The 27,234-nt window shown below is 42.3% G+C and overlaps 1 protein-coding gene across 1 annotated transcript in view; it reads right to left on the bottom strand.

Annotated features, from left to right (window-relative positions):
* Positions 1 to 27,234, bottom strand: part of NALCN (sodium leak channel, non-selective) — a 2,264,872-nt gene that overhangs the window by 1,402,664 nt on the left and 834,974 nt on the right. The window contains exon 9 of the mRNA XM_069205064.1: positions 13,957 to 14,043. Coding sequence (XP_069061165.1) covers positions 13,957 to 14,043 — 87 coding nt within the window. The remainder of the gene's footprint in view (positions 1 to 13,956; positions 14,044 to 27,234) is intronic.

The following is a 27,234-nucleotide window of genomic DNA, read 5'->3' as shown; positions in this document are numbered from 1 at the left end:
CCACATCATCCTCTTTATGCATGTTGTCTTACTCCAAGCTGTATAGGCTCGAAAGCCTACTACCAATTAAGCATATTAGGTGATGTGCATCTCTGTAATGAGAAGGGGTGTGGTCTAATGACATCAACACCCTATATCAGGTGTGCATAATTATTAGGCAACTTCCTTTCCTTTGGCAAAATGGGTCAAAACAAGGACTTGACAGGCTCAGAAAAGTCAAAAATAGTGAGATATCTTGCAGAGGGATGCAGCACTCTTAAAATTGCAAAGCTTCTGAAGCGTGATCATCGAACAATCAAGCGTTTCATTCAAAATAGTCAACAGGGTCGCAAGAAGCGTGTGGAAAAACCAAGGCACAAAATAACTGCCCATGAACTGAGAAAAGTCAAGCGTGCAGCTGCCACGATGCCACTTGCCACCAGTTTGGCCATATTTCAGAGCTGCAACATCACTGGAGTGCCCAAAAGCACAAGGTGTGCAATACTCAGAGACATGGCCAAGGTAAGAAAGGCTGAAAGACGACCACCACTGAACAAGACACACAAGCTGAAACGTCAAGACTGGGCCAAGAAATATCTCAAGACTGATTTTTCTAAGGTTTTATGGACTGATGAAATGAGAGTGAGTCTTGATGGGCCAGATGGATGGGCCCGTGGCTGGATTGGTAAAGAGCAGAGAGCTCCAGTCCGACTCAGACGCCAGCAAGGTGGAGGTGGAGTACTGGTTTGGGCTGGTATCATCAAAGATGAGCTTGTGGGGCCTTTTCGGGTTGAGGATGGAGTCAAGCTCAACTCCCAGTCCTACTGCCAGTTCCTGGAAGACACCTTCTTCAACCAGTGGTACAGGAAGAAGTCTGCATCCTTCAAGAAAAACATGATTTTCATGCAGGACAATGCTCCATCACACGCGTCCAAGTACTCCACAGCGTGGCTGGCAAGAAAGGGTATAAAAGAAGGAAATCTAATGACATGGCCTCCTTGTTCACCTGATCTGAACCCCATTGAGAACCTGTGGTCCATCATCAAATGTGAGATTTACAAGGAGGGAAAACAGTACACCTCTCTGAACAGTGTCTGGGAGGCTGTGGTTGCTGCTGCACGCAATGTTGATGGTCAACAGATCAAAACACTGATAGAATCCATGGATGGCAGGCTTTTGAGTGTCCTTGCAAAGAAAGGTGGCTATATTGGTCACTGATTTGTTTTTGTTTTGTTTTTGAATGTCAGAAATGTATATTTGTGAATGTTGAGATGTTATATTGGTTTCACTGGTAATAATAAATAATTGAAATGGGTATATATTTTTTTTTGTTAAGTTGCCTAATAATTATGCACAGTAATAGTCACCTGCACACACAGATATCCCCCTAACATAGCTAAAACTAAAAACAAACTAAAAACTACTTCCAAAAATATTCAGCTTTGATATTAATGAGTTTTTTGGATTCATTGAGAACATGGTTGTTGTTCAATAATAAAATTAATCCTCAAAAATACAACTTGCCTAATAATTCTGCACTCCCTGTATGCCTACGGTATATACAGGATCAGGAAAGAACATGTCATTGCTTCCTTTGTTAATTCCACCCAACGCCAACTGCTGTTTTAGGAATTCCATCATATCCATGGATATCTTTATTTGTTTTTTCACTGCGCCTTTGTGACTGTGGCCGAAATACCTCCCTTGTTTTGTGTGTAACAGCAATCAGGAGCTATGCTTTATAAAGGTCAGCCAGTGTCTGAGCAAAAGAAAGAAACATTTCGGCATTTGACAAAAATATTGCATCAGGCATCAAAGCATAGATGTTAGATCATTTCATGTACATTGAAAAGTCTTTTTTGTAAGCAACTGCTCTTTTTGGTGACCCTTTCATAGACTATGAAAAAGGACACTTTAAAAAACATAGTCAGCAGTAGGTCCAAAAAATACACAGTTCAACATTTGTTTGTCAGAATCCAGGCTGGTGGGCTCTAGAGAGGCAAAATCAGATCTGGAAAGTAATCTAAGAACATCCCCACATTGGACAAAGCAATCATAGTGGGCATGTCTGACTACATACTGGGGGCCTTTGGAGGGCGAGGGTAGGCTTTCTCCCTGAAGCAAATTTTGATAACAAAGGTCCAACTGCTTTATTTCTAATGAAGAGCATAATGTAATACTGTGGAGCATTATTTCTCTGCAGCAATAAAACCAACTCATATGGGACCAGATTACCATCATATGCCCATCATGTTCATTCATATAGGCCCTCTGAGGTCCTTCTTTAGACTTGACTATGTCAGCACAACTCTTTAGCACTTTGCATACCTCGCTCCACATTACATTCCAGTCCTGGTTTCCACTTTACCATAAAGGTACACATGTAGTCTCTTCTGTTCCCCAAAATTGCCTGGATTATATACATGAGGTGGTGCTCTGTTTAGGAATTTTCTTACTGACACCTAGAGTTATAGTGACCAATCCAGCATCTGCAACTTGTCACACTGACAACTCCATTCCATAACATGTTCCTGGGTTCCTTGTTTCCCATATTGTGCCTACTGGCTTCCAGAGTCTTCCCTTCTACAAGTTTCGGTGTTTCAGTCCCTTGATTGGTGGTTCCCTGATTCTTAGCACCTGGTTGATGACACTTAGCTTACTCACTCTCTGCACCTGTGTTCCTCCCCTGAGCTTCCGGCTATTTATTCCCTGCAAGCTCAGTGCACAGTTGTTCACAGAAGTCCTTTCTGTTGAGGCTCCACTTCTTCTAAAGCTCTCTTGCTACTCTGATTCCAGGCTTGCTCCTTGATTATTTGAACCCTAGTTTTTATTTTTCCTCCTTGCTCTCTAATTTTTTCTTTGTTACTTTTTATTACTTGTTTCTGTTCTTTGTTACTGTCTCTTGGTTTCTCCTTTTAACAGTGGTTCTCATTCAGTCTGCATACTTCCTGCCCGTGTTGGTGTGCAGATTCATAGTATTAGATTCTTGTTTTTCCCCCTGCTCTTTGTTCCAGTCCTCTCCCAGTTTGTTTCTATCTCCCCTCTCTCGAATATCAGTGTTCTCATTTCTGCAGATTTTGAGTTCAGTCCTGTCACATTTCCAAGTTCCTGGTTTCAGTGTTTCCTGCTCAGTTCCCTTTTGTCCTCTCTTCTGGTTGTGTTGTTATCTTTATTTCTACTTAGAGTGCCAGTGAGATTCCGAGGCCTCTTGCACCAAGAGCTACCCAACGCTCTTCTCCCAAAGTCTGAGTGACTTCCCAGACTATGTAGCTAAGTATTGTCTTTTTATGATCTTTTCTTCTCACAGAGAGAACACTTTCCAATGAGTACACAAACGACCATTTGTAATACTGTAGTTTGTCTATCGTTTTTCTGTTTCTACCATCACCTGTCCTTCATATTGTTTATTGTTTGGTACATGTATTGCCCGAGTATTTTGACCTTTACAGTCATTATCCAGTTTAATTCCACTGCCCCAATCTCAGTTTGTTTCCACTTTTCTCAGTCACAGCTTTTGCCTCATTCTTCTCCTTCCCAACTTTGAAAAGGTTGCCTTGTGTTTACTAAACTCCTTCTCCGGAATTATCTCATCCCTGTTGTGAACATGCTCTGCCTGGTCATTAGTTTAGTCCCGATGCCCACAAAGTCCCTGACACTGATTGACAAAGCCATTGTGTGTGTACGCTCAACTGCTTATACCCACAATTAATTAAATAACAAGTGTACGGAACTCACAAAAAGGTGAAAATGCACTTGTAAAAAGATTTACTCTTGCATAATCTTACTCCAGTAAGATATTATGTCCTATAAATAGGGAAATCTACAAGGGTAGATAAGAGGACACTGCAGGGCAGGGATGTATTGACATACACCAACAAACTCTTGAGTTTGCAAATACTGACAAACTACTCCATGACAAATACCCAGGGTTGAAATAGTTGGCGTTTTGTTCACGTTAATGGCATAAACAAATCGATTTAAAGGTTGGCAATGGGAAGTGGCACCCTCCTGAAAATGATAATGATATACGGGAAGTTTTTCCCCACAGCAAAAAATATTTTCACCACGGAGAAGAAAACGACAGTGCACTCACACTAGTGCAAACACATTTTTGTCTGTGCTCAACTTAGCATAAGGAACTGCCTATACCTATATGTAATTAGGATTTTACCAAACTTGTCTAGGAGCAGCCTCAGAAACCTGAAATTGTCACAGGGTTCCAAGTGTACTCTTCGAAAATGAAGACTAAGGGGGTCATTCTGACCCTGGCGGTCCATGACCGCCAGGGCTGGGGACCACGGAAGCACCGCCAACAGGCTGGCGGTGCTTCCAGGGCCATTCTGACCGCGGCGGTAAAGCCGCGGTCAGAAAAGGGGAACCAGCGGTTTCCCGCCGGTTCGGGGATTCCGACCCCCTTCCCGCCACCCTGTTTCTGGCGGTTTTCACCGCCAGAAACAGGATGGCGGGAACGGGTGTCGTGGGGCCCCCTAACAGGGCCCCATAAAGATTTTCACTGTCTGCTTTGCAGACAGTGAAAATCGCGACGGGTGCCACTGCACCCGTCGCACCCCTGCAACTCCGCCGGCTCCATTCGGAGCCGGCTTCCTTGTTGCAGGGTCTTTCCCGCTGGGCCGGCGGGCGCCCTTTTGGCGGTCGCCCGCCGGCCCAGCGGGAAAGTCGGAATTACCCTTGCGGTCTTCCGACGGGGTTACTTTGGCGGGCGGCCTCCGCCAAAGTCGGAATGACCCCCTAAGTTTTATTTTTGACCATTTTTTTCATCTGGCCTCACTTATCTATGACTCTCAGTTGCATGATGCTCTGTGTCCCAGGCAACCAGGAGTCAGGGTTTCTAAGGTGCTACTTATGGAGTCTGCCATTTGGGACAGTTTAGATGATTAAGACCCCTTGTCATCCTTCCCAAATGTAAACAAACAGTTTTCGTTTGCCATGTACTTCCAACCAAATTCCCTAACCTGTTCAAACCTTACCACTGTTTACTAATGGTTCTCTCTGTAGTTCATTTAATTGCTGCTGGAACTAAGGGCCACTGCATAATGACAGCTGGATCTCGAGTGCAATTGTTCTTCCTTCCGGTTAAAAGCCATTGCTTGTTATGTGCGACTTATTGCAGGAGGTGGGCAACCAGCTTGTGGCACTGTGATAGATTTTTCATCATCAGACTTTTGACCAGAAAAGGCAGGAAAGGGAGAAAGAATAAAGAAGAGAAAGAGAGGTAAAGAGTGACAAAATGAAAAAGCAGGAATGAAGAAGAGGGAGGTAAAGAAATATGTAGTGCATGGTGGTGAGTGAAAGAGGCATGGGAGAATAGGCTAGCCTGATATTCAATTATCCCACTATTCAGCAGCAACAGTGGTGAGGAGTTAAGAAAAATTTTGAGCTTTGAACTACTTATTTTTTATTTCACAAATTCAGCACATCATTGCCTTCAGTTTTGTGTAGAGGATTGAGTGGGTATCGGTATGTTTTCAGGAAACGTGTATGGGCTATGTCCATGGATCTGGACTTTACGTATTGGACTCTCCTTCTTGAGCACTAGGCGTATGATTTATGTAACAAAATCAGTCTTGAATAATTTGAAATGTCCACACATAGGCCCACTGTAGGACACTGGGTTATTGGTTCAGGAGGATAAAACCCTACTCAAGCAGCAACCCCACAATTTCTGTTAAAATGAAGTCACAAGCAACCCCAAATTAACCTGTAATTAACCTTCTGGTAACTTTGCACAGAGCAGTCAGGCTTAACGTAGAGGCAATGTATAAAGTATTTATGCAACGCTTCAAACAGTATTAAAGTGAAAACATAACACAAGGAATACCACACACCAATTTAGAAGAAATAGAGTGAAAATGCATAAATTATTTAACACCAAAAATACATAAATTCAATCAGTTGAACCGGAGATATGCAGTTTTAAAAATGTAAGTGAAGAGAGTGTCTAAAAACACAAAGCGACAAAGGGCCTGATTCTAACTTTGGAGGACGGTGTTAAACCGTCCCAAAAGTGGCGGATATACCACCTACCGTATTACGAGTCCATTATATCCTATGGAACTCGTAATACGGTAGGTGGTATATCCGCCACTTTTGGGACGGTTTAACACCGTCCTCCAAAGTTAGAATCAGGCCCAAAGTGTCAAAGCGTCAGGCCAAATGCAATGGAACTTGGGCCGGATACAGGGATCCAGTTAGGCCCACTCATCAAGGTACCTTAAATCCTGGTTGGGGAGCTTTGTAGATCCCGCACTTGGTATGCGTCATGCAGTGGAGGTTCCAATAAAGCTGAGGGGCTGCGACGCGAGGTCCTGTGTCTTTGTCAAGGAGCCATCAATGAGGGGATTAGATGTGAATTCCTTTTTCAAGGATGGGTGGTTCAGAAGAGCTGCGGTCTGTGATGCGAGGTCCTGCAACAGGGATGCATCATGCAGCAGGGTTTCCAATTTAAAGAGATTCATCATGCTACATTGGTTCTGACCAAAGACCACAACTGGGCAGGCAGAACACCTTCAGGCCCACTTCCATCAGAACAGGACAGAGATGGCACCACTTGGGGAGCAAGACTCACAGCAGACAGAGTCCAGGTGCTGAGTTCAAGGTGGTTGGAGCCTTTTCTTTCCCTGAGACATTGATCAGGAGGCCAGCCAACTAGCCCATGGAGTCACTGTGGTGGTCCTGGCTTTAAGACGCAAGCTCAGTCCTTTTCATTCAGCCAGCAGGGCAGCTAAGTAGCAGTGCTTCTCACAGCAGAGCAGCACAGCAGTCTTTCTGAGTCTTCCACAGGTCCAGAGGCGTACTGAAAAGTTGGGTGTGAGGGTCCAATAGTTATACCTGGTTCCAGCTTTGAAGTAGGAGAAGGTTCTGTAGGTTTCCACCCCCAGAGGTGCTTGGAATTTCCTGTCTCCATACCCCGGCCCAGCTTGTCTTGGAGAACAAAAGAATAGTGTCAGACTCTTTACTATTGTGCTCAGGCAGAGGCTTTGTGATGTGCAAGTGTGGTAGGTGACAGCTCCTCCCCCATCAAGTGAGTGATGGCCCATCCTGCCAACACATAATCCCCCTTTGTCTCACTGACCGGGAGCAATACAAAAGGACCAACTACCAGTCACACCTACACATGTGACCCAGGATACAGGCTGCAGGTACTATATGTTTAAGACAAGAAATTGCCAACATTCCAAAAGTGGCATTTTCAGAAACGTGACTTCAAATCCCACTTTACGACTAAAGAGGGTTTGAAATTACAAATCTTTAGACACCAAACTCAACATTCCTAATTGCTACCAATGTACAGTTTGCACTCATTTAATGTAATAAGGTAACCCAATTTTATCTTATAGGAGAGGTAGGCCGTGCAGTAGTGAAAAACAAATTTAAGATGTTTTCACTACTAGGACATATAAAACATAAAAGTAGATGTCCACAATTTTAAATACACAGTACCTTGTCCTCTGGGCTGTTTAGGGCTTTCCCTATGGTTTGCTTATATGTATTAAAAAATGAAGGTTTGAGCCTAGCAAAGGTTTATTTTGGCAGGTCGAAATTGAAGTTTAAAACCGCACACATAGGCTGAAATGGCAGGCCTGAGACACTTTTCAAAGACTACTTTAGTCAATGGCACAATAATGGCTACAGCACACTAGTAGCTTTTACTTTCTGGGCCTGGATACCTGAAGTACCACTGTACTAGGGATTTACAAGTAAATTAACTGTATCAATTGGGTATATGCACTATTTACCATCCTTAAGGAGACAGCACAAGATACAGGCTGCAGGAACCAAATGGTTAAGACAAGAAAATGACAACATTCTAAACATGGCATTTTCAGAAATGTGACTTAAAATCCTACTTTACCACTAAAGAGGGTTTTAAATTACAATTCTTTAGACACCAAACTCAACATTCCAACTTGCTCCCAATATAAAGTTAGCACTTACTAAATGTAATAAGGTAACCCAATTCTATCTTAAGGGCGAGGTAGGCCTTACAGTAGTGAAAACCAAATTTAAGTGTTTTTCACTACTAGGACATATAAAACTTAAAAGTAGATGTCCAAGTTTTTAAATACACTGCGCCTTGCCCTCTGGGCTGTTTAGAAACAACAGATTGTGGACGGAATGCAGAACAAATCAAACATTCACCCCCAGTCACAGATCTGGGTTTAATCCATCATTTTTTTTGCTGCCTTCCATGCCATTGCAGTGTGGATCCAGCCATATGCAAATCAGTCTTGACCCTGTTCCCCATGGGAACAGTCCAGCCCGAACTGCCAGACCAGGTCCTCCCTGGGCCAGAAACAGGCATCCTGGGACCAGTTTCAGGGTATCACCCTTCATCAGCCAGGCTAGCTTGAATTTGGTGGCATAGCAAGCACAGGACCCACGTCTGGGCATACCCTTCCCACTTGGGGCAACAAATTCAAAAACAACAGATGATGGACGGAATGCAGAACAAATCAAACATTCACCCCCAGTCACAGATCTGAGTTAAATCCATCAGTTTTTTTTGCCTGCCATGCCATTCCAGTTTGGAAAAAAATCTGATGGATTATACCAAGATCTTTGTGACTGGGGGTAAATGTTTGATTTGCTCTGCATTCCGTCCATCATCTGTTCTTTTTGCCTCTGGGCTGTGTAGGGCTTTCCCTATGGTTTACTTATATATACTAAAAAAGAAGATTTGAGCCTGGCGAACTCCACACACAGGTGGCAATGGAAAGCCTGAGACATGTTTCAAAGGCTGCTTAAGTCAGTGGCACAATAAGTGCTACAGGCCCACTAGTAGCTTTTAAATTCTGGGCCTGGATACATGTAGTGCCACTGCTTCAATTGGGTGTAAGCCAAAGTAAGCCAAAGTTACCATGTTTAAAGGAGACAGCACAAGCACTTTAGCACTGGTTAGCAGTGGTAAAGTGTGCAGAGTCTTAAAGCCAGCAAAAAAAGGCAGCAAAAACAGGAATATGGAAGGCAAAAGGTGGGGGGTAAGCCATGCCAAGGATGTCAAGTCTAAGAGCTCCATTATAAATCAAGTGTTTTTGTCTGATATTCCTCCACCCCAGAATTACTGACACGGAATGCATAAATAAATACATGAGGAAGAAATACTCCAGATTAAGGAATTTACGGGAACAACATGTGAGAATCTGTGTTTCTCACGGACTCCTAAATATTTAAGTACATATTTCAGACCTTTTATCTGATATCATCAGGCAAAGTGACTGGGTAAAATACTACTGACCTTCAAAGCAACAATGAATCTTGTAAACCCAATTTTGCTGTAGCTCTTGTAGCCAAATCATTATTACCACAGGATTCATAAGAAAGTCCCTGAATGGAAGTCAGATGTTTTTCCAACAGCAATACCACAACAGAGCTAGGGTATAGCTTTGGAAATAAGTAGATTTACAAACAATATAGGGTTGGTTTGCACCATATATTTGAGACTTCACAGACCTTAGCAAGCACATTTCATTTCTGCCACTCTCGTTTAAATCTCTATTTTAGAATCACATAAAGTGCCATTTGGCATTAATTCAGCGAAAGATTGCATATTATACAAGCGTAATGTTATGCTCTCTATTTCTTAGTATGGCAGTTGGTGCTGTTTGGTGGCAGCACAAATTAATGCTCATCTTTTTCCTCTTCTTTATCAGGGCTGTCACAAGGAGGAGTGGGCTAGGGCTGTTCACCCCAGATCCTCATCTTTCTTAAGGTCTTGACCTGCTACTTCTAAATATATTTATATATCACAAGAACGAGCCTGCATGATCTTCTGATACTTTCATGATAAGACAAGTAATGGCAGCCAAGGGTCTTCCCAGACGTATGTCCAATGCTCACTGTGCCACAGTATCCAGGCTATACCTCTCTAATGAGGCCCAACAAGGCCAAAATGGGTCTGGGGTTGCTTGTGTCTTCGCATGGCAGTTTGGAATGGATTGTTCCCATGAGGGGCAAAGTCAGTACTGGTATGCATAGGGCGGGCGTCTGCCTAGAGTGGTAAAGTGGGTGGAAAACTGTGGATTGAAATGCTACCCAGAATGATTGCCAGTGGATTAGAATATTTGCAAGCATCACTCGCAATACCTGTTTTGTGTGCCTGAGATAATGCCAGCTGCCACTGGGTGCCGTAGGCTGCTGCCTCGTAATATATGTCTCAGAACATTATTTTTATTTTGAAATATTATCCCAGAAACCCAGAAAAGGCCTCCCTTGATGATTGGGAATGACTGCCACAAAGGTTTGTGAGAAGCCTGCTCTTGATAGACGAAATTTGAGATTTTAATTTGAGTGATAGAAAGGATGACAATGAAGGGGTATATATTGCAAAATATGAACGTTTATACTGGATTTGAGGCTGAAAACTCAAGCTACAATTTCGTATGGGAAGGAACTATCACACTCAACTAAACATTTAAAAGTTTTTGAGGTAAAAAGTAAAGGGGCATATTTAAGAGCCCCTAGCGCTACCGGAGCATCACTTTTCGTGACGCTCCGGTGGCGCTATGCCCTGCACCGTATTTACAACGTGGGGTGGAATGGGCGTGCAATGGGTGTTGCTGTGCATATTTACGCTGCCCCACATTTACGAGTTTTCGTAAACCTGAGGCAGTGCCAAAATCTAACACCAACCCAGGGATGGTGCAATGAGGATAAATACTTTGATTTCTCCTCGTTTTTTGCTTTTTCTATGTGTGCTGCATTCTGCAAATTGCCATTTAAAATTGCCATTTAAGTCTGATCTTTGTGCAGTAAAGTTCCACTTCCTGCACAAAAGCAATTTCCCCCTCAATGCAGCCATCGTTGCACCACGGCGCAAGGGTGGCTGCGTTGGTGCTTGGCAGCAAATTGAGCACCAGCGCAGGGGACAACAGAGGAGTGCGCCGAATTCTATTAAATACGGTGCATCCCTGCGTTGTGAAAATGACGGAGCGCCGCACTGCCAATTTTTGTGCAGCATTGTGCTCAGTCATTTTCTTTTGAATCTGGGCCAAAGTGTCTGGAAGAACTCCTAGAAGATGCACAGCGTGTACCTGCAAATATCTTTTTTACTGTCACTAACCTGTTAAAAGGATCCGATTGCTGCACATTACCACGGCAGGACTGCTATTGGAAGGCATCGGCAGCATGTCTTCTGGCCATGCCCAGAAATGTCACACCTCATGAATTACAATGCCTTTAGTGAGGGCATGGAAGTAAGTACAGTTTACTGACAGGCAAACCTGAGTTGCACATCTATGGACAGAAACTGAGGCACAAAAGGACCCCCAATTTCACTTTTTCACCTGTCGGGGTGATGACCCTTACAGGTATCACAAATATAGCATAGTGGAAGAGTAACAACAGAGTCTAGCCAACTTTCATACCAAACTACTTGTGTGTGTGTGCGTTCACCCGCCTTTGTATAAAACAAAGAGCAAAAACAAGACGTGCAGTCTGTGTAGATCACATTTCTGTTCATTTTCCTCATATGCTTGCATGTCAGCTCTAGCATGAATTTTTCATCGTACCCAATTTTCAAGGTTACACACCTTCTCAAAGTCTTGAAATGCAGCACAAGTAAAAACATCATCGTCCGTATATTCTCATTTCAGTGAAAAGGCCTGTGTGACAGAAATGCTCCAGTGCCTCCCTGTTCATGGCAACACTCACACATAGCTTTGTGAAACTTGCCACATGCTGTGCATGTTTAATTAAGCATGCATTTATGGACAGTTAGAAGCATGAACGACTATGACAAGATCTCAAATTGTAAGTAAGACTAAATTGACTATGCCGCTAAATGTCCCCAAACACCTTTGGGATAATACATCTTCTATTAAGTGATTTGTAAGTTAGATTGAAGTTTGCTGAACGTCACTGTACTAATATGCTTAAATTATGTATTTTCCACCACTTCTTCCAAAAAAGAATTGGTGTAGAAACCCCAAACTCTGTGAGTAATTTGGCTTTGAGTCTTTGGGATGGCAGGAACATTGGGCACTCCTAAACAGAAGGTAGACCCTCCTCTTGGGATTCTTCCAGAGTTCCGTCTTCACTATATCCCGCTTACAAGCACCTGAACCAACCACCACATAAACACGCATTTTGCGTCCGAGCACACATGCTCAAGGATCAAACTACATATAATAAAAAAGAGAACACTAAGGCCCATAATTATACTTTTTTTGTGCAGCATTTGCTTAATTTTTTGACGCGAAACCGGCGCAAACCTACAAAACACAGTTATATTTTGTAAGTTTGCAGCGCTTTTGCGTCAAAAAATTACACAAATGCAGCACAAAAAAAGTATAAATATGGGCCTAAGGGGTCTGTGGAGAGACGAATGATGCTTCTGCACCAATCGATATTTCACCAGTTAAGAACACTTAGTTTTGCTTTAGCCCCAAAACGAAATGGGGAAAAATAAGGCATGCTCATAATATGTGCTGTGGTGCTAAATAGCATCTTGATACAACATAGCATCGTCAAGAGAGCTCAAGTATTGTAATGTGTCCACAACAGCATACATACAAATCTTCACTGAAATCCCACATTTTTTATCTTTCAAAGATAACCAAGAAGTTAGTAAAATAAATATATAGCATTAAGGGACCTACTATGCATGGAATGGAAAAGGGTCAAGTTCCTTCTCATGAGAGTTACAGATCTTGCTGGCATATATAATTCTGCAGATGGCTGGGGGATGCTCCTGATTACGTTTTTGGGGATAACATGCAGAAATCAGTGTTTCTTTACCAATTTGGCACGTTTGATGTCAAGAAGAAAGAATGCAAATAACTGCCATCACCTTACATGCCAAACAGAGGCATTTTCTCCAATACTAGGGGCCTGCTTGTTAGTTTGACGGCTCCTACTCCAACCGTAAGTGTGGCAGAGGACATTACCTCTGCCATCCTGACAGACTACCATCCATCAAATTTAGATACGGCCAATGGCCCAGCGGTCATCTCTATACATTTAAAGGAACAGCCATCACTGCAGTTTGCCTCAATGTACAAAAAGTTTGGTTGCAGTCGGTTTTGATAGTTGTTCACCAAACCTTTTTTTCATTTCTTTGTTTTTCAGAAACAAACTCCCAAAGCAGGAGGTCTCCCCAGTGAGTGTAGCTCGTTAATATAATAGAAAATAAAGACATTAAACCTTCCATCATAAATAGGGAGGTCAGTGTAGTGCCCTTCCTCCTATGGCCACTACTCAATTGGGGGTATTTTGACTGAAAGGTTATGGCTCTCCCATCTCTACGTGAGGTGGGCAGACCAAGGATTTGGAGGGCAGGGCACATTGTTGCACCTGGGATGGAGTACCCTGTCTGCTAGACTCTAAATCGGGTGATCAATCACTTGCTGGGAAAGTAGGTTACCTGGGCCATACCTTCTCCTAATTCTATTGACAATGTCGTTGTTCAAAGAAAAAATGAAGCAGAGGCCACAAATATATGCAAATGGAGCCCAAAGGATCTACTGGCCTTAGCTCCTACTCTACAAGAGCTTATAAGTGTGAAAAAGCTTAATCTTGATGCACCAAGATGATGCCAGGGACCTGTCTGATAGAGTTTCAGTATGCTTAATCAACTTGAAGGCTTGAAAAGTTCACCTCAGGAGCATCTTCAAAAGGAGCCCATTATGCTTCCTTCTTTGTCACCCTCTGTAACACATCTGCCCAATAATAACTACTTTTCAAGTATTTGCGTAGGTGGAACAAGCAGACCAGGCGCTACTCATGTTTAAATATGAAAGTAGCAATCAGCATTATCACTTCTCGGTTTACCCAGACAAGAAAGGGGGTGGATACCATTCAGTGCTCTGTCATCCATAATTAAAGTGCTTGCGTTCTTCCTACTAGCATTTGTAATTTTCTTACCAGCACTGTCTCAAGGCAAACACAAAAACATTTTCTTTCCAGGAACACTGATTTGTTTTGGGGCCAAGGGAGGTGGAAGGCAGCAATGTTCTGTACCTGTAAGCATGCTGGAGCTCTGCCCTGGGGCTTGTTCACATCAACTGCAACGAGTTGCCAGCCTCCGGCAGCATCTTCATGGAACATCTTGAGGGAGAAAAAAAGACATGTCACAATCACTCTTTGTTCATTGCAGGTGACGGGTGCTGCATACTTTTTTCACATTTGGGTCTTTGTCACCTTCCCTCCTAATAAATGCCCTGTCAAAGTCATAAAAAGTCGAATAATAGCCTACAAGTGATTATAAAATTCATGGCTAAGGAGGCATACGTTTTGCTCATTTGGAAAATTCATCAGTGGCTGACTTAAAACGATGGCCCACAATGGGCAAACAGCAAGCATGCATTAGCAAAAAACAAAAATCATTTGCCTGCCAACAAGTCTAAATTGCTTATTTAGATTATCGTTGAACATTTTTATTGAAATGTATGCAGCTGTATCTGCATAAATGTCACCATGACATCCGTAGATAAAAAGTATGCACTGCACTTCTATTGTAGTGCAGCGTATTTACATTTACTGGTACATCAGAGAGCTGTGGGGTGCGGTCTGGAGAGAACCAGGAAGGGACTGACTATTTAAAGCCAAAAAGAGTAACATTTTGTTTTGAGCAAATATAGACCAAACATAGAATATCATGTTGTACTGATAATGTATTGCTGGGTCTGTGTGTCATTGCACATCATTGATCTCCACAGTCGCTGTTTGTAAAGTGGAGCTGGGTGGGTTCCAGTTTTGGTTCTTTCCTAACATTGGGCCAGATGTACAAAGATTACCTTTGGAAACAGTGACCGCAAATTGTACAGCAACGTTTTGCAAATTCAATCGGATTTTTGTGAACTATTCTATGTTCTAATCCCAGCAGGTCACAGAATGACTTACCTACTTAATATTAATTAGGAAGGTTGCAGTTGGTGACTGACAGTGATTGGCTGCAATCACTGGAATGGTGGCCGACGAAGGACAACAAACCACTATCTTTGTGATTGCTTTCCCAAATGGAAATATTCTTCTTTTCTTTTTTTTAAGGAGCCTGAGCTCCTTAAAAGAACTGGTGACTGTTTTTTTTTGTTTTGGAAAACTTTTGTGAGAGTGTCCCTTAGAACGCTGCCTACTGCCCCTGAGCTGCCACCATGAACCCCAGTGGGCAGGGGTCTAAAGTGGACCCTTATCCCCTTGCAAAGCAGTTACCACCCCAACTTGGGAGACAATAATTGGTCAATGATTTGCAACTAGATTTACATTCACAAATCATTGAGATATGAATGTCCAAATCAGTACTTGGAAGGGATGCTCAAAACATGACCCTTGCAAATAGCAATTTGTAAACCATTATTAACCCATTTATTGATTTTGAATTTAGCAATTTAGAACGAATTGCTAAATGGGTTTAGTACATTAGTAAAATGATTTTACCAGTCGCAAAGCCTTCGATTCAGTGATTAAGGTTTACTCCGGAAAAAACAATATCTACATTTGGCCATTATTGTTTTCTTTGTGATTTCTGGGATGCTTTGTGACCTTGCAATTTTTCATCATTTCATGAGAGGTGGACATTTTTCAGGATTACTGCTCCATTTAACTGGACATTTCATAGTTATGTTAAAATATTTAAGTGTACTTGAATCATATCCATAAATGTTTGAAAAATAGTTGTGTGAGTAAAGTGCTTCATAGCAGGAAATGAACTAAGGATGTAGGTTGCCTTCTGCTTGCTGAAATAAGAATGGTAAGTAACCCAAACACCCTGATGCAATTTTTTATCTGAACGTTGCAATCCAGTAAAAGCATTTTGGCCCTCATTATGACCCTGGCGGTAAAATGGAGAAAAGTACTGCCAACAGGCTGGTGGTACTTTCCCCCATATTAAGACATTGGCGGTTTGGCTCAAACCAAACCGCCAATGCACCACACCGACCGCCACGGCGGTAATGATCGCCGGGCTGGAGACTTTAGTCTCCAGCCCCGCGGCCATCACTTGCCTGCCAGCGGCATTATGACCCTGCCTACCGCCATGGCTTTCATGGCAACCTTTCTGCCATGAAAACCATAGCGGTAGCCACTATCAGTGACAGGGAATTCCTTCTCTGTCACTGATAGGGGTCTTCCCCGCCACACTCCCCCTCCCAATGTTTCCCCCCACCCTCCCCCTCCCTCTCCAGACCCCTCCTTCATTCACACACACACACACATTCAAACACTCATTCTCACATTCAAGCATGCATGCAGACATCCATTCACAGACACATCCACACACACTTACATACATACAGGTACACATGCTTACACACAACACAACATACACACACTCACACATCGAAACATGCACACACACACAACATTCAACACATACGTGCATTCACGCATGCACAGACATACACACACCCCAACCCCCTCCTCTGTCGGAGAACCCGACTTACCTTTTGTGAGGGAGTCCTCTGGCAGGAGACAGGACTGGGTGCTGTTGCCAGCAGCAGCGTCCGCCAGCAGTACACCGCCAGGCCGTATCATGGGTCATGATACGGTCTGCGGTGGTCTACTGCCGTGGCGCTGCTGCTGGCAGCAGTGCCACCTTACCCCCATCCGCCGACATGGCCACAGCCAGATTTCCGCCATCCTTCTGGTGGAAATCCGGCTGTGGTCATAATCCGGCTGGTGGCTGGTAGCCGCGCGATGGTCTTTTGGCGGCCGTCGCCACGGCGGCAGGAGTTTTATATTGCCAATGTTATAATGAGGGACTTTGTCTTTTATTGGCTGTAGTAAGGCTTTCTTTTATCAGTACAGCATGGTGTACATTTTTTATTGAACATAAAAAGTGACCCTGGCATGTAAAGTCCTCAGAGCTCGGAACCAGCTGGGAGAGTGACCAAGCTACAACTAGCAATGTGGTTTAGAGGTTACAGAACGAAAACATAACATTGCCAGATTATACTATTAATTTTTAGCAATTGAGAATGAATTAAACCCATGTAGTCTGGACTCCAATCTATGTTCAATTGAATACAATAAAAAAAGAACACAAAAAAATAAAGTTTGACCTAAGGACCAAAATATTAATGTGAACCGTAAGGTCAAGAACACAGACGATCACTAAATTAAAATCATTTTGGGAGACATTTCATAATAATCTAAAAAACAATGAATGTTAGAGACGGGCAACACATTAACATACAATCACACTTGCAATAGTTTGAAGAGCACCATGACCGCTTTGTTGACATAAATAGGTACATGTTTGATAATAACTTCAAAACCAGAAATTTGCTGAGAGATTGAGTGATACAGTGAGTGAACCTGTGACTTAGATTATTTACAAACTCAAGCACCTTTAAGCACTTTGAAGTGCAAATGTTTACATTTGCCTGCTAGATATAATAAACAAAAAAGCTCTTTTTTCCTCTCAACCGTACCATCCGCAAGCGGAAGGCCCTTTAGCAAGCTGTATAGCCTTTCCCAGTTGGCCAGATATAGAATTATGGATGGGTAACTGTGATTTACAGGTTTTTTTTTATCATAAGAGGGGTTATGAGTGACATCAAATAGACAAGAGTGAAGCTCGAGTATCTATGCCAGTCACAATTCCAAAGTGAAAAACATCCCTGTAAATCATAGTTACCCACCTATAATTTTAAGTTATGTAGGACCCCCAAAATCGGCTGCCCCGATCATAACTTCTCGGCTGAGGCAACAGAGTAATGGGGAGCCATATATAATATGGTCATTCCTTCTTCTTTTAAATGTGAAAAAATATTTTACCTGCCATCCTTAACCAAACCTCACCACCTTCCCTGCCTTTCTTCCCCCTCCTGCAGCTGTGCTTCCTATCAAAGTAGACAGACAAAAACAGCTGCACTGACAAGCTCTCAGAGAGCCCTGTCAGCCTCGCCTGGAAGGTTTTCATGACATAGCAACAGCAGGTAAAGTGTTTTCATATCAACTGTTGCTACATCATGGCAGTGATTTCCTAGATTTAGAATCTGGTGTAAACGATAGAGACTTTCAATGGAAACAATGCATATAATATAGAATTATAGATGGGTAAAAGTGAATTACAGAGATGTTTTTCATGGAGAAATTCTGAGTGAAATCAAATAGACAACAAGAGTAAAGCTCAAGTTGTTTATAATGTCACTCAGAACCCGAGGTGAAAAAAATCCTCATAATTCACTTTTAATCCATCTATAATGTAATATTATGTGTGGCCCCCAAAATCACCTGTGCTTGTTTTCAACTGCTACGCAAGGGCAGAGGAGTAATGGGGCAGCCATACATAAAATGGCCTCTCCTTCCTGACTCAAGTGAAAAACTAAAGTACTTGGCCTCCTGCCACACACCCCACCACATTCTGGCCCTTCTATTACAGATGCTGCAATTTCTGCTTTCCAGCACTGGCCCGACAGGCACTGTAAGAAAACCCAATGCAATATGGCTGTCAATGCGGAACACCTGCATCGTGATACATGCATACAGATGTATCATTAGACATGAGCTGTAACGATTGTGCACCCATGCATCGTGTGCATGTGCATGCATAGTGACGCAGACCGGCCTATTTAAGTTACTGAGCTAACATGACAGATGGCCATGTAAAGTAATGTATTAAGATGGAAAGACAAGCATGCACAGAGTATATCAAAGTATTTGAGTAGCCTGGCAACAATTTGTAGTTGCCACATCCTTATAAAATAACATAAATAATAAATTAAACACAGGGAGCAGGGTGTGGAGAATTGATGAGCCTGGAGGTAAAAAGAGAGCACACATTGAGGAGAGAGTAAGACAACACATGCACTTTGAACAAAGCCATTGAATCAGGAGCAGACCACTAAGACAGAGAACAAAATCATCTAAATCATAAGCAAGGTGCCAACCCAAAGCCGCTGTAAGAATATGTTATGTATTAGAAACAAAAGGTAATGCAAAAGCTGTCTGTAACTGAGACCTTAACGGGGTTCATTGAGAAGTAATCATTTTCAAACAAACAGAGGAGTTACATGCCATTCATATCTAGGTATATAAGATGTGACAAATGAGGCATTCTTCGCAAGTGAAAAGGACATCTTTAAGTGACACTTATCTATCTATCTATCTATCTATCTATCTATCTATCTATCTATCTATCTATCTATCTATCTATCTATCTATCTATCTATCTAATTGACAATTTGATTTATTTATTTATTTGCATGATTAATTAAAATCTTAGCAAAATAGTCAGTTAAAATTCAATATCCACTATAAAAATTCTTGAATTTATGCTAAAACAGTGATAAGAGTAACTAAACAATTATTAAAAAGAACACACTCTTCAATGTGTCTGGCTCTGCATGTTTTCAAGGGCATAAACTGTCTTTATGATGTACTATCAGTCACAGGCTGCAAGTTTAGGCATTTGGTATGTACAGACAGAAATTTAACAAGTCTACATTTTATTTGTGGGTCAGTTGGATCAAAATTTTCATTGCTGCTGGCCAACAAGAGCGTATCCCATTTGTGTTAAAAACTGGTTTCAGCAGTTGGTGACGTGCTTCTCATAGGGCCGGGCAGATTCAGATCAGAAGGACCATGTCCTCCTGGGCAACATTGCATAGCCTACATGACGTCTCTCTCCCCCATTCTTCCACAATGGTTGATCCGCTCTTGATGGAAGGGAACCTAGCCGCATCGAGAGCAGGTGGCGTTTGACATATACTGAAAGTGTTGAGGTCTGATATTGCAATGGTGCCAGGGTAGTATAAGTGTGCATGAGAAGCCAGGCATGTGAGCTTCGTGCAAATTTGTGTTTATATTCCAGCAAAGATTGCAGACCTATTTCCTATTTAACACATGGCACTGTGACATATTAGAGTCCCAATGGTGTGTCATTTGTGTCGCTTGCAGCAAATACTGCAAGTACCTGTTGTATACTGACTTTGAGTCACTGCTTACTGCATTCCATAAAGCTGCGACTAAAGGGCTAGTGTTGTTTCCTCTTATTTCGTACCAGGTCTTTATCGTATGTACTTTCCTGTCCAACTGTTGTTGTTTGAGGCCAAATTCAAGCCTAACTTGGGCAGATTAAGAAGTTCGGGAAAGATTGAAAACTTGTTTATATATTTTTATTTGTTGCTGATCCAGGAGCGAAGTGTCTTTCCAGTATAATGCTGCACTTCCCTATGTAGTGGCTGGAAGGAATTTGGCCGACATGACGGACAGTAAAGGTTTATACGAAGGCCCTTTTAACCCTTTGGCTAGGGCACAAAAAGCAAATGTCAGCGCTTTACATTTCTGAGCTATGTACTGCTTTTGCAGCACAAGGTTAGCCTTGTTGTCTATAGTAAAGCCCAAGTATTTATAGCAGCGAGTCTCTTCAAGGCTAATGCCGCCCAACTTAATTTATTTACAGAGTTAGAGAAGTAACCTATAGACATGAATTTTGTCTTAGAATTGATTTCTAATTTGTTTGATGTTGCAAAATTGTCCCGGATACTAACTAGCCGCTGTAGCCCAATTTTTGTTTGGCTCAATAAAACAATGTCATCAACATAGGAGAGTTGTGATATGAGCAGGTTCCCCATCCTCGGAGAATGTGAGTTGGTTGCATCTAACTTTGGAGAGAGGTCTGCCATAAAAAGGTTAAACAGGTGCGGACCCAAAACGCATCCTTGTTTTAAGCCTATATTGGTTGAAATCCTCCTTGAAACTTTCATGCCATCAGCTACCTTGACCGGCACCCAGGTTTTATCATATAACATTTCCATGCTGCGGAGAAGCCGTTCCTGTAGGCCAAAGATTTGCAATTTGCACCAAAGAATTGCTATGTCCACACGATCAAAGGCGCTTTTAAAGTCTACAAGGCATAGATGTAGCTTGTTCTATAGGTGTTTTGCTACCTATCTATCTATCTATCTAGCCCTCTTTGAAAAATATAATGGACAAGAGACTGCTCTACGAGCTCAGGGATCTCCTAACTATGCTATGCCATATTCCATCATTGTCACACTTTAATGGGGATTCTGGATGTAGATTTGAGAGTGGGCTCGCCTCACCCATATCATTTCGCATGATGGTTGTATGACAGCATATCAAGTTAAAATACATATTGTTTGATAAAAATATTGCATCCACTACATCACCTACAACTACATCATCAGGGTAAGTAAATTATAACAATTCTTCCTTCCATGTCTACTTGCCTAGCCTTATCTCTTGATGCAGTGCTGGGTTGATGTAATGTATCTCATGTATTTGTAATGCGCTATTAACGCATGCAGTACAGTGAGGGTATCCTCTGCCTTATCAGTGAAAGTGTTTGTGTCATTTATAGTGGCTTCCTTATTTTTCTCCTGCCTCCTTACCATTCAAACCCTCTCCCTCTGCTCATGAGATGTGTCTGTTGGTATATTAGTCTGAAATAAAATATCTCATCTCAATAAAAAAACAAAACTTTTCCCTGTACCTTCTTTTACATTTTGTTGGCTCTCTCACAGTGCTTAATTGGTGCTTGTTGTTTCCGGTGTGGAGCACTGGCACTTATTTTTGACTGCCAGCACTTACTTTTCTGCCTTAAGCATTTACTGCGAGCAAAAGACACATATGGGAAAGAAGGAAGAAGAGAAAAACTAAAAAGCGTCACAAAGTGAGAAAGCTTAAGTGAGCTGAAGGGGCAGGGAGTGGCTGTAAATGGAATGGTGTAATGGATCCTGAAGATGACTCTTCAGGATTACGCTACCTCAGTATTCTGTGCTTGCACGTTTAATTGTATCAGCTGCCTGTTTAGGAGGAGGGCTTTGGAGACCAGCACTTTTTTATTTACAAATTAAGCATTGCTCTCTCAGTAGATGTGAGATTTATTTAGGGTAAATTCCATATTGGAAAATTGTGTCATTCTAAATGTTTAATCTATTAGTCTTTGTGGGGATGCAGTTTGCCTTTGCTCTATTTGTGGAGGCTGGAATGAATCCAGATGCTGCGGTCTAGGTGTGGTATTCTTTCATTGAGAAATACACCAAAAGTTTAATATCATGGTGTATCCCCTTGCCCCAGTGGCATCGCAAAGGGTGCCCAGCTAGTGTCTTTGCTCATGAGTCACCCCTGTGAGACTGTGCCAGTCATCAGCGCATTGACCCTTAAAGTGTCAACACCCACTCTTCACCCTCTTAATACGCAGTCTCTGTTTTACAGCATATGCCATTATTCAGCCCTTCATCTCTGCTAAACATCAGTTCCACTGGCCACCTGTCCATACCAACTATGATCGCCTCATTTTGGATCTGGGGCAGCTAAACTGGGGCCTTGCTCTAACAGTCATCTGTCAGTTTCATCACACCCACGATTTCACAATTGTGTTCCTTAGACTAGGAAACCCACCACTAAAGCAGACAAGCCTCAGTACTTCCAGGTGGTTATTTATAAGCCCATCATCCGGACTTAGAGCTCAGATCCATGTGGCTTTTCCACTGGTGCTTTCTTCCGCAAGGATTGCCTTGCGAAGAAGAGAGAGGGAGACCACATAGATTCTGCTGTAGATCAATTCGGACTTCAGAAGGTACATTTAAGGGGTTGGTTGATGCATTTTTATGCATTTTGTTGCTTATTTGGGCAGAAAGGAGGAGCTATAATGCATGCTTTCAGGACTTACAACCTCCCTGCTCAGATGATGCCACATCTATATCACCTATGTTTAAAAGACGCATCCCAACACTATATCTCAAACGATTACATGAAAGGTGTGATGGCCAAGAGTGATAGATTTTGCTTTGCAGAATTGGAAAGTGAAAAATCGGAAGGCCTCACAAGGCGAGAGCGGAGAAAGATCACTGTTCCATTCCATCTCAGGCATTCAGGAGAAGGTAAGGGATCGTTCTCTTCTGCTCATTGGATATTTCTATGCTGAGTGTCTTATTCTATTGCATAAAACAAATTGCATAGTGTTTCACCGCTCTTACAATAATGGTATTTCATGGGCTGAAAGTCATTTTTAGAATGCAGGGAAAATATTGGCATTCATATGAGATATCCGATTAGGAGGATGGGGGACAGGGATTAATTTCTTCATTATAAGGGTGGATCATGGCCTTCGCCACCCTTATGGAAGTCTGCCTGCGTATTTGGAGATTCCTGCCGGCCTGGAAGGGATTATTGAGCACCTAAACTAAAGCACCAGCTCTGCAAAAAATTTTGTTCAGAAAAGTGATTAGCCAGATATAAAATTTCAGAAACAACATTTATTGAAGTTACGCTAAATTAAGTGAACCAAAACCCTGGCATTTAGCGTATTTTAGCAGGAAATACGTACTTGCTTCCCTATTAAGGACAAGAATGTATTTTGCACTAAAAATATCAACAAATCGCACATGATGTGAACAGTGGCCACTCATGTTGGGCTTGTTCTCACAGTTCCTGTGCTCCCTGTGTTTTCTCTGAACAGTCAAGAGAGTAAAGCGAAATACCGGCTATCAAGAGAGATTACTCAGGTTTAACGAAATTGTTGCACCAGCCTCAGTATAATCTAACAATACAAGCATCTCCAAAAAAGGTATTTCACTGGAATGCCAACAATAAAACACCATAGGGTCAAATATTGAGGTGTAAATAGTAAGAACCGAAATATCATAAAGTATAGGTGTACTATACTTAACTTCACACATATGCACCTTGATGATGTATATACTACCAAGGCACGTAAATGTGAAGCTAAGAATAGTACATCTATACTCACCTACATGTGCTTACCTTTACGATACTTTGGTCCTCGATATTTACGCCTTACATTTTTGAGACCCCAATATTTTTGTTATAGATATTCTGAGATACAACGATCAGATAAGCTGAATAGGTCCTTCTTTACCTGAAACCAAGAATCGACTATCTAGAAAGCATCCGCCTCAAACCTCCTCTGTCAATCGCAGAGGCTAAACCGTGCCAAGAGGCAGCCAACGAAGAGTGGCAGCCAGTAGTTAAAAACCCGAGGAGCAGAGACAGAGGTAAAGGGCCAGGGGGCTGGCAGAGTCACAGTGGTCATAATTATAATGGTCAGACACTTTTGGAAATAATTTGAGCTGCAGTGAGGGCTGCAAACCATTTAGTGTACTGAAGAGACAAAGAGAGCAAGATGAAAGGTGCTGCCAGAGCTGCAATTACACCGTCAGCAGCAGAACTTTGATGCTTGTGACAGGCCTCCCTCCCCTCGTCCACCCCGCCTCCGCCAGCAGCTCTGCGTGGAAGTGGAACATTTGGCGGGCCAAGGCATCATAAGGAAAACTGTACAGACCACTGGCCTTCTGAAGCTCACATCACAATGCCAGAAGAGTTCCACAAGCATCCCATTGTGGAACTTCAGGACGCACAATGAGGTTATGCAATGTAAAAGCTAGCAGAACCGTTAAACGGATTCCTGTGATAGTGGACAGTGTTAAAGGCGGGCAAGATCCTTGTTCATGCACTGATACTTTAAGGCCCAAAGAACAAAAGTTTGAAATAGCGTGATTCCTGTGAATCGCAAATAGGACATCGCTATTTCAAATGTATGAAACTGCTTTTGAGTTTCATTTTTAATTCCCAGTGGGACGCAATTAGACCTACCTCATGAAACTGATTGAGGTAGGTCTTGGTTTACAACCTATTGGGAATCACTAAAATCACAGGGATGGCGGCCTGCTGGAGTCAGAAAACCACCATGTCTGTGAGTGCTTTTAAATAAACCAATCTTTTTGTTATTTAAATGCATCCCATTTTCCTTAAAGGAAAACTGGATGCATTAAAATAAAAATTGCAAAGTTGGTTTTTCATTTTTTATGAGTTGGCAGTGGTCCGTGGGGCAAGGGCCAGGACTTAAAAAAATATTTTACAAACATTCACAAAGTGGAAGGGACCCCTTGGGGACCCCTTCCCATTTGTGAATAGGTTACCACCAATTTGAAATTGGTGCTAAAATGTGAATGTTTTACAACCGCATTTTGGTTGCAAAACATTTATACATGCCATTCGGTATTAGGAAAAGAAACCCACAACATGCCCCTTCCTAATGCCGAAGTGCACAACCAAATTGCGATTCAGTGGCAGGTTACCGAATCGCTATTTGGGTTTTTGTGTTTGCAAAACGGCTGATTTATGACCAAAAAAAAGGCTTCATATATGTGGCCTTTAATCACACAAAATAGCTACACTGCAAAAATATTTTTTTTGTGCCCACTTTCACAAACAGAGCTGTCACTGGACGTGTTCACTCAAAACTATACAGTTACCAGCTATCTATCACCGCTTTTAATATATATTTATAGTGCAAAACCAGTCTTAACATTCCCAGCGCCTTCAAATACCCAGTAGATATAGGCAGAGGTAGTTACCTGTCAGGATGGCTGACAGAAATGGGGCACCATTAGTGTTTCCTGGGAACTGCGTCATTTGGAGGCTGCTAAACCTTGTGCAAAAATAATCTTAGATTAATGCAGAGACTCTGTAAGGCCAGTTGGCGTGGTCATGTTTTAGGCATGTGCTTTCGGGGTCAACGTAGGGCTGAGTCCAAGTAAGTGATCACAAATGTGCCTCTGGAAAAGGAAGGGATTTGAGATGCTGCTTCTGAGTCACTCTCAATCAGAACCAGTAGAACACCAGGAAAGGAGTTTGAATGGGCTTGGCACAGCCAACCATTTATCCTGCCTTTCATTACTTAAGATCGGTGGAGCTGTGGTGGGATCAGTTGCATATGATGACATTATCTGTGGATCTGAGGGATGGGGCCCATGCAGAATAATGTGGTACAGCCCGTTGCATATGTAATTGATGTCTCTGGAAGACCGGTTGGGCTTGGGTGGAGTCACCCTGTGATATATCCACTTGCAGAAAAACAGGGTGAACAATAACCATAACATAAAACATCAATTCTAATAGTAATCTAATATTGGATATACAAGATTATGCACCTTGTCTTACTTCTCTGGGGTGTAGCGCTGTAGTCAATCTTAAAAAGGAGAGATGATGTGACTACACCTTACTGGCTATTATCAGAAAAGAGAGGGGTATATTTAGCAAGGGTTTTGCATCACTGTTGCCCCACACAAGGGTGACGCAGCGAGATGCAAAACCTATGGTAAGATTTACCAACCCATGCAAGGTAAGCTGGAGTTGCCCTGTGTTGCTTGACTGCCCAAAGGAGGGATTCCATGGAAGGAGCATGGGTGTTACCACGCATCCACAAATTGTGAACCATTCCCAATGCTGATAGATCTGGGAATACATCAGAATGCTACACCTTCCTATGGTAGGCATAACAAGGATCTTTAGTTCTCCTCATTTTTTTGACTTTTACATGTGCTTTAAAATTGCAGCACATGTAGAAGGAGGAAAAAGCCTCAGAGGATTGTTTTTGTGGAGGAAGATGTCTTGATGTTTATGGTGCATTCCTGTCTTTTACCCTTCACACAGTGCAGGTAGGTGTATTGCTGCACTGTGTTGCATGAAATAATTATACATATGACCCAGAATATTGAGTTGCATATCAAGAGTTGAAAAGATTAAAACATGACAAAGCACTTCACTTGAGCAACCACGGTGCAAAGCGTTGCACATGAAATAATTCACCTATACTTATCATCATCAATGTTTACACATGATGAATAAAGGTCACCATGAGTACCAAGGAGTGAAGTTCTTATTTTCTTAATAAAACCTTTTCATGCAGCAATTCTTGCCCTGGGTCTAGCTCTAAATTTCCAGGTGTTTTTGTTGCCGTATGCGTAGAAACCTCATCACTTCTCTAAGTTAGGTGGTTAAGAGTCCTATACTGCAAAAAACAATACCTGCATACATGCTATAAAAATACTTGTGTCTGAGAGCACCCTCAAGCACATGAAATGATAGAATACACCCACCAAGGTGAGCCCTCTCTGGTATGGCACGTCTTCCCCAAACTCCTTGGATTTTGCCAATGGGACTTAATTGGCATCTCAACTCTTGGAGATGTTTGGAGCCTTAATCATACCAAGACGTTTCAGGACTTGACAGAGGAATTTAGACTGTACGCAACTCAATACCTTAAATAATTGCAACTTAGTGACCGGCTAGTAGCACTTCTAGAGTTCAATTGTTTGGAAGCTAAATGAATAGGAACTTGAAAGTTGGCATTTTCTTATCCTAACCATATGCTGCCTGCAGCTTGTCCCTGGGTCACAGGACTAGGTGTAGTTGGCAGTTGACCTTTGTGTATTCCACCCAGACATTGTCACAATAGAGGGCCAGAGTGTTGGTAGGATGGGCCATCTCTGGCAAGATAGGGGGCTGGGAGCTGTCACTTGCTAC

This window comes from Pleurodeles waltl, chromosome 8, assembly GCF_031143425.1.
Source record: "Pleurodeles waltl isolate 20211129_DDA chromosome 8, aPleWal1.hap1.20221129, whole genome shotgun sequence".
In the NCBI taxonomy this organism is placed as follows: Eukaryota; Metazoa; Chordata; class Amphibia; order Caudata; family Salamandridae; genus Pleurodeles; species Pleurodeles waltl.
The sequence above is the reverse complement of the archived record's forward strand: the minus strand, read 5'-3'. Positions and strand labels throughout refer to the sequence as shown.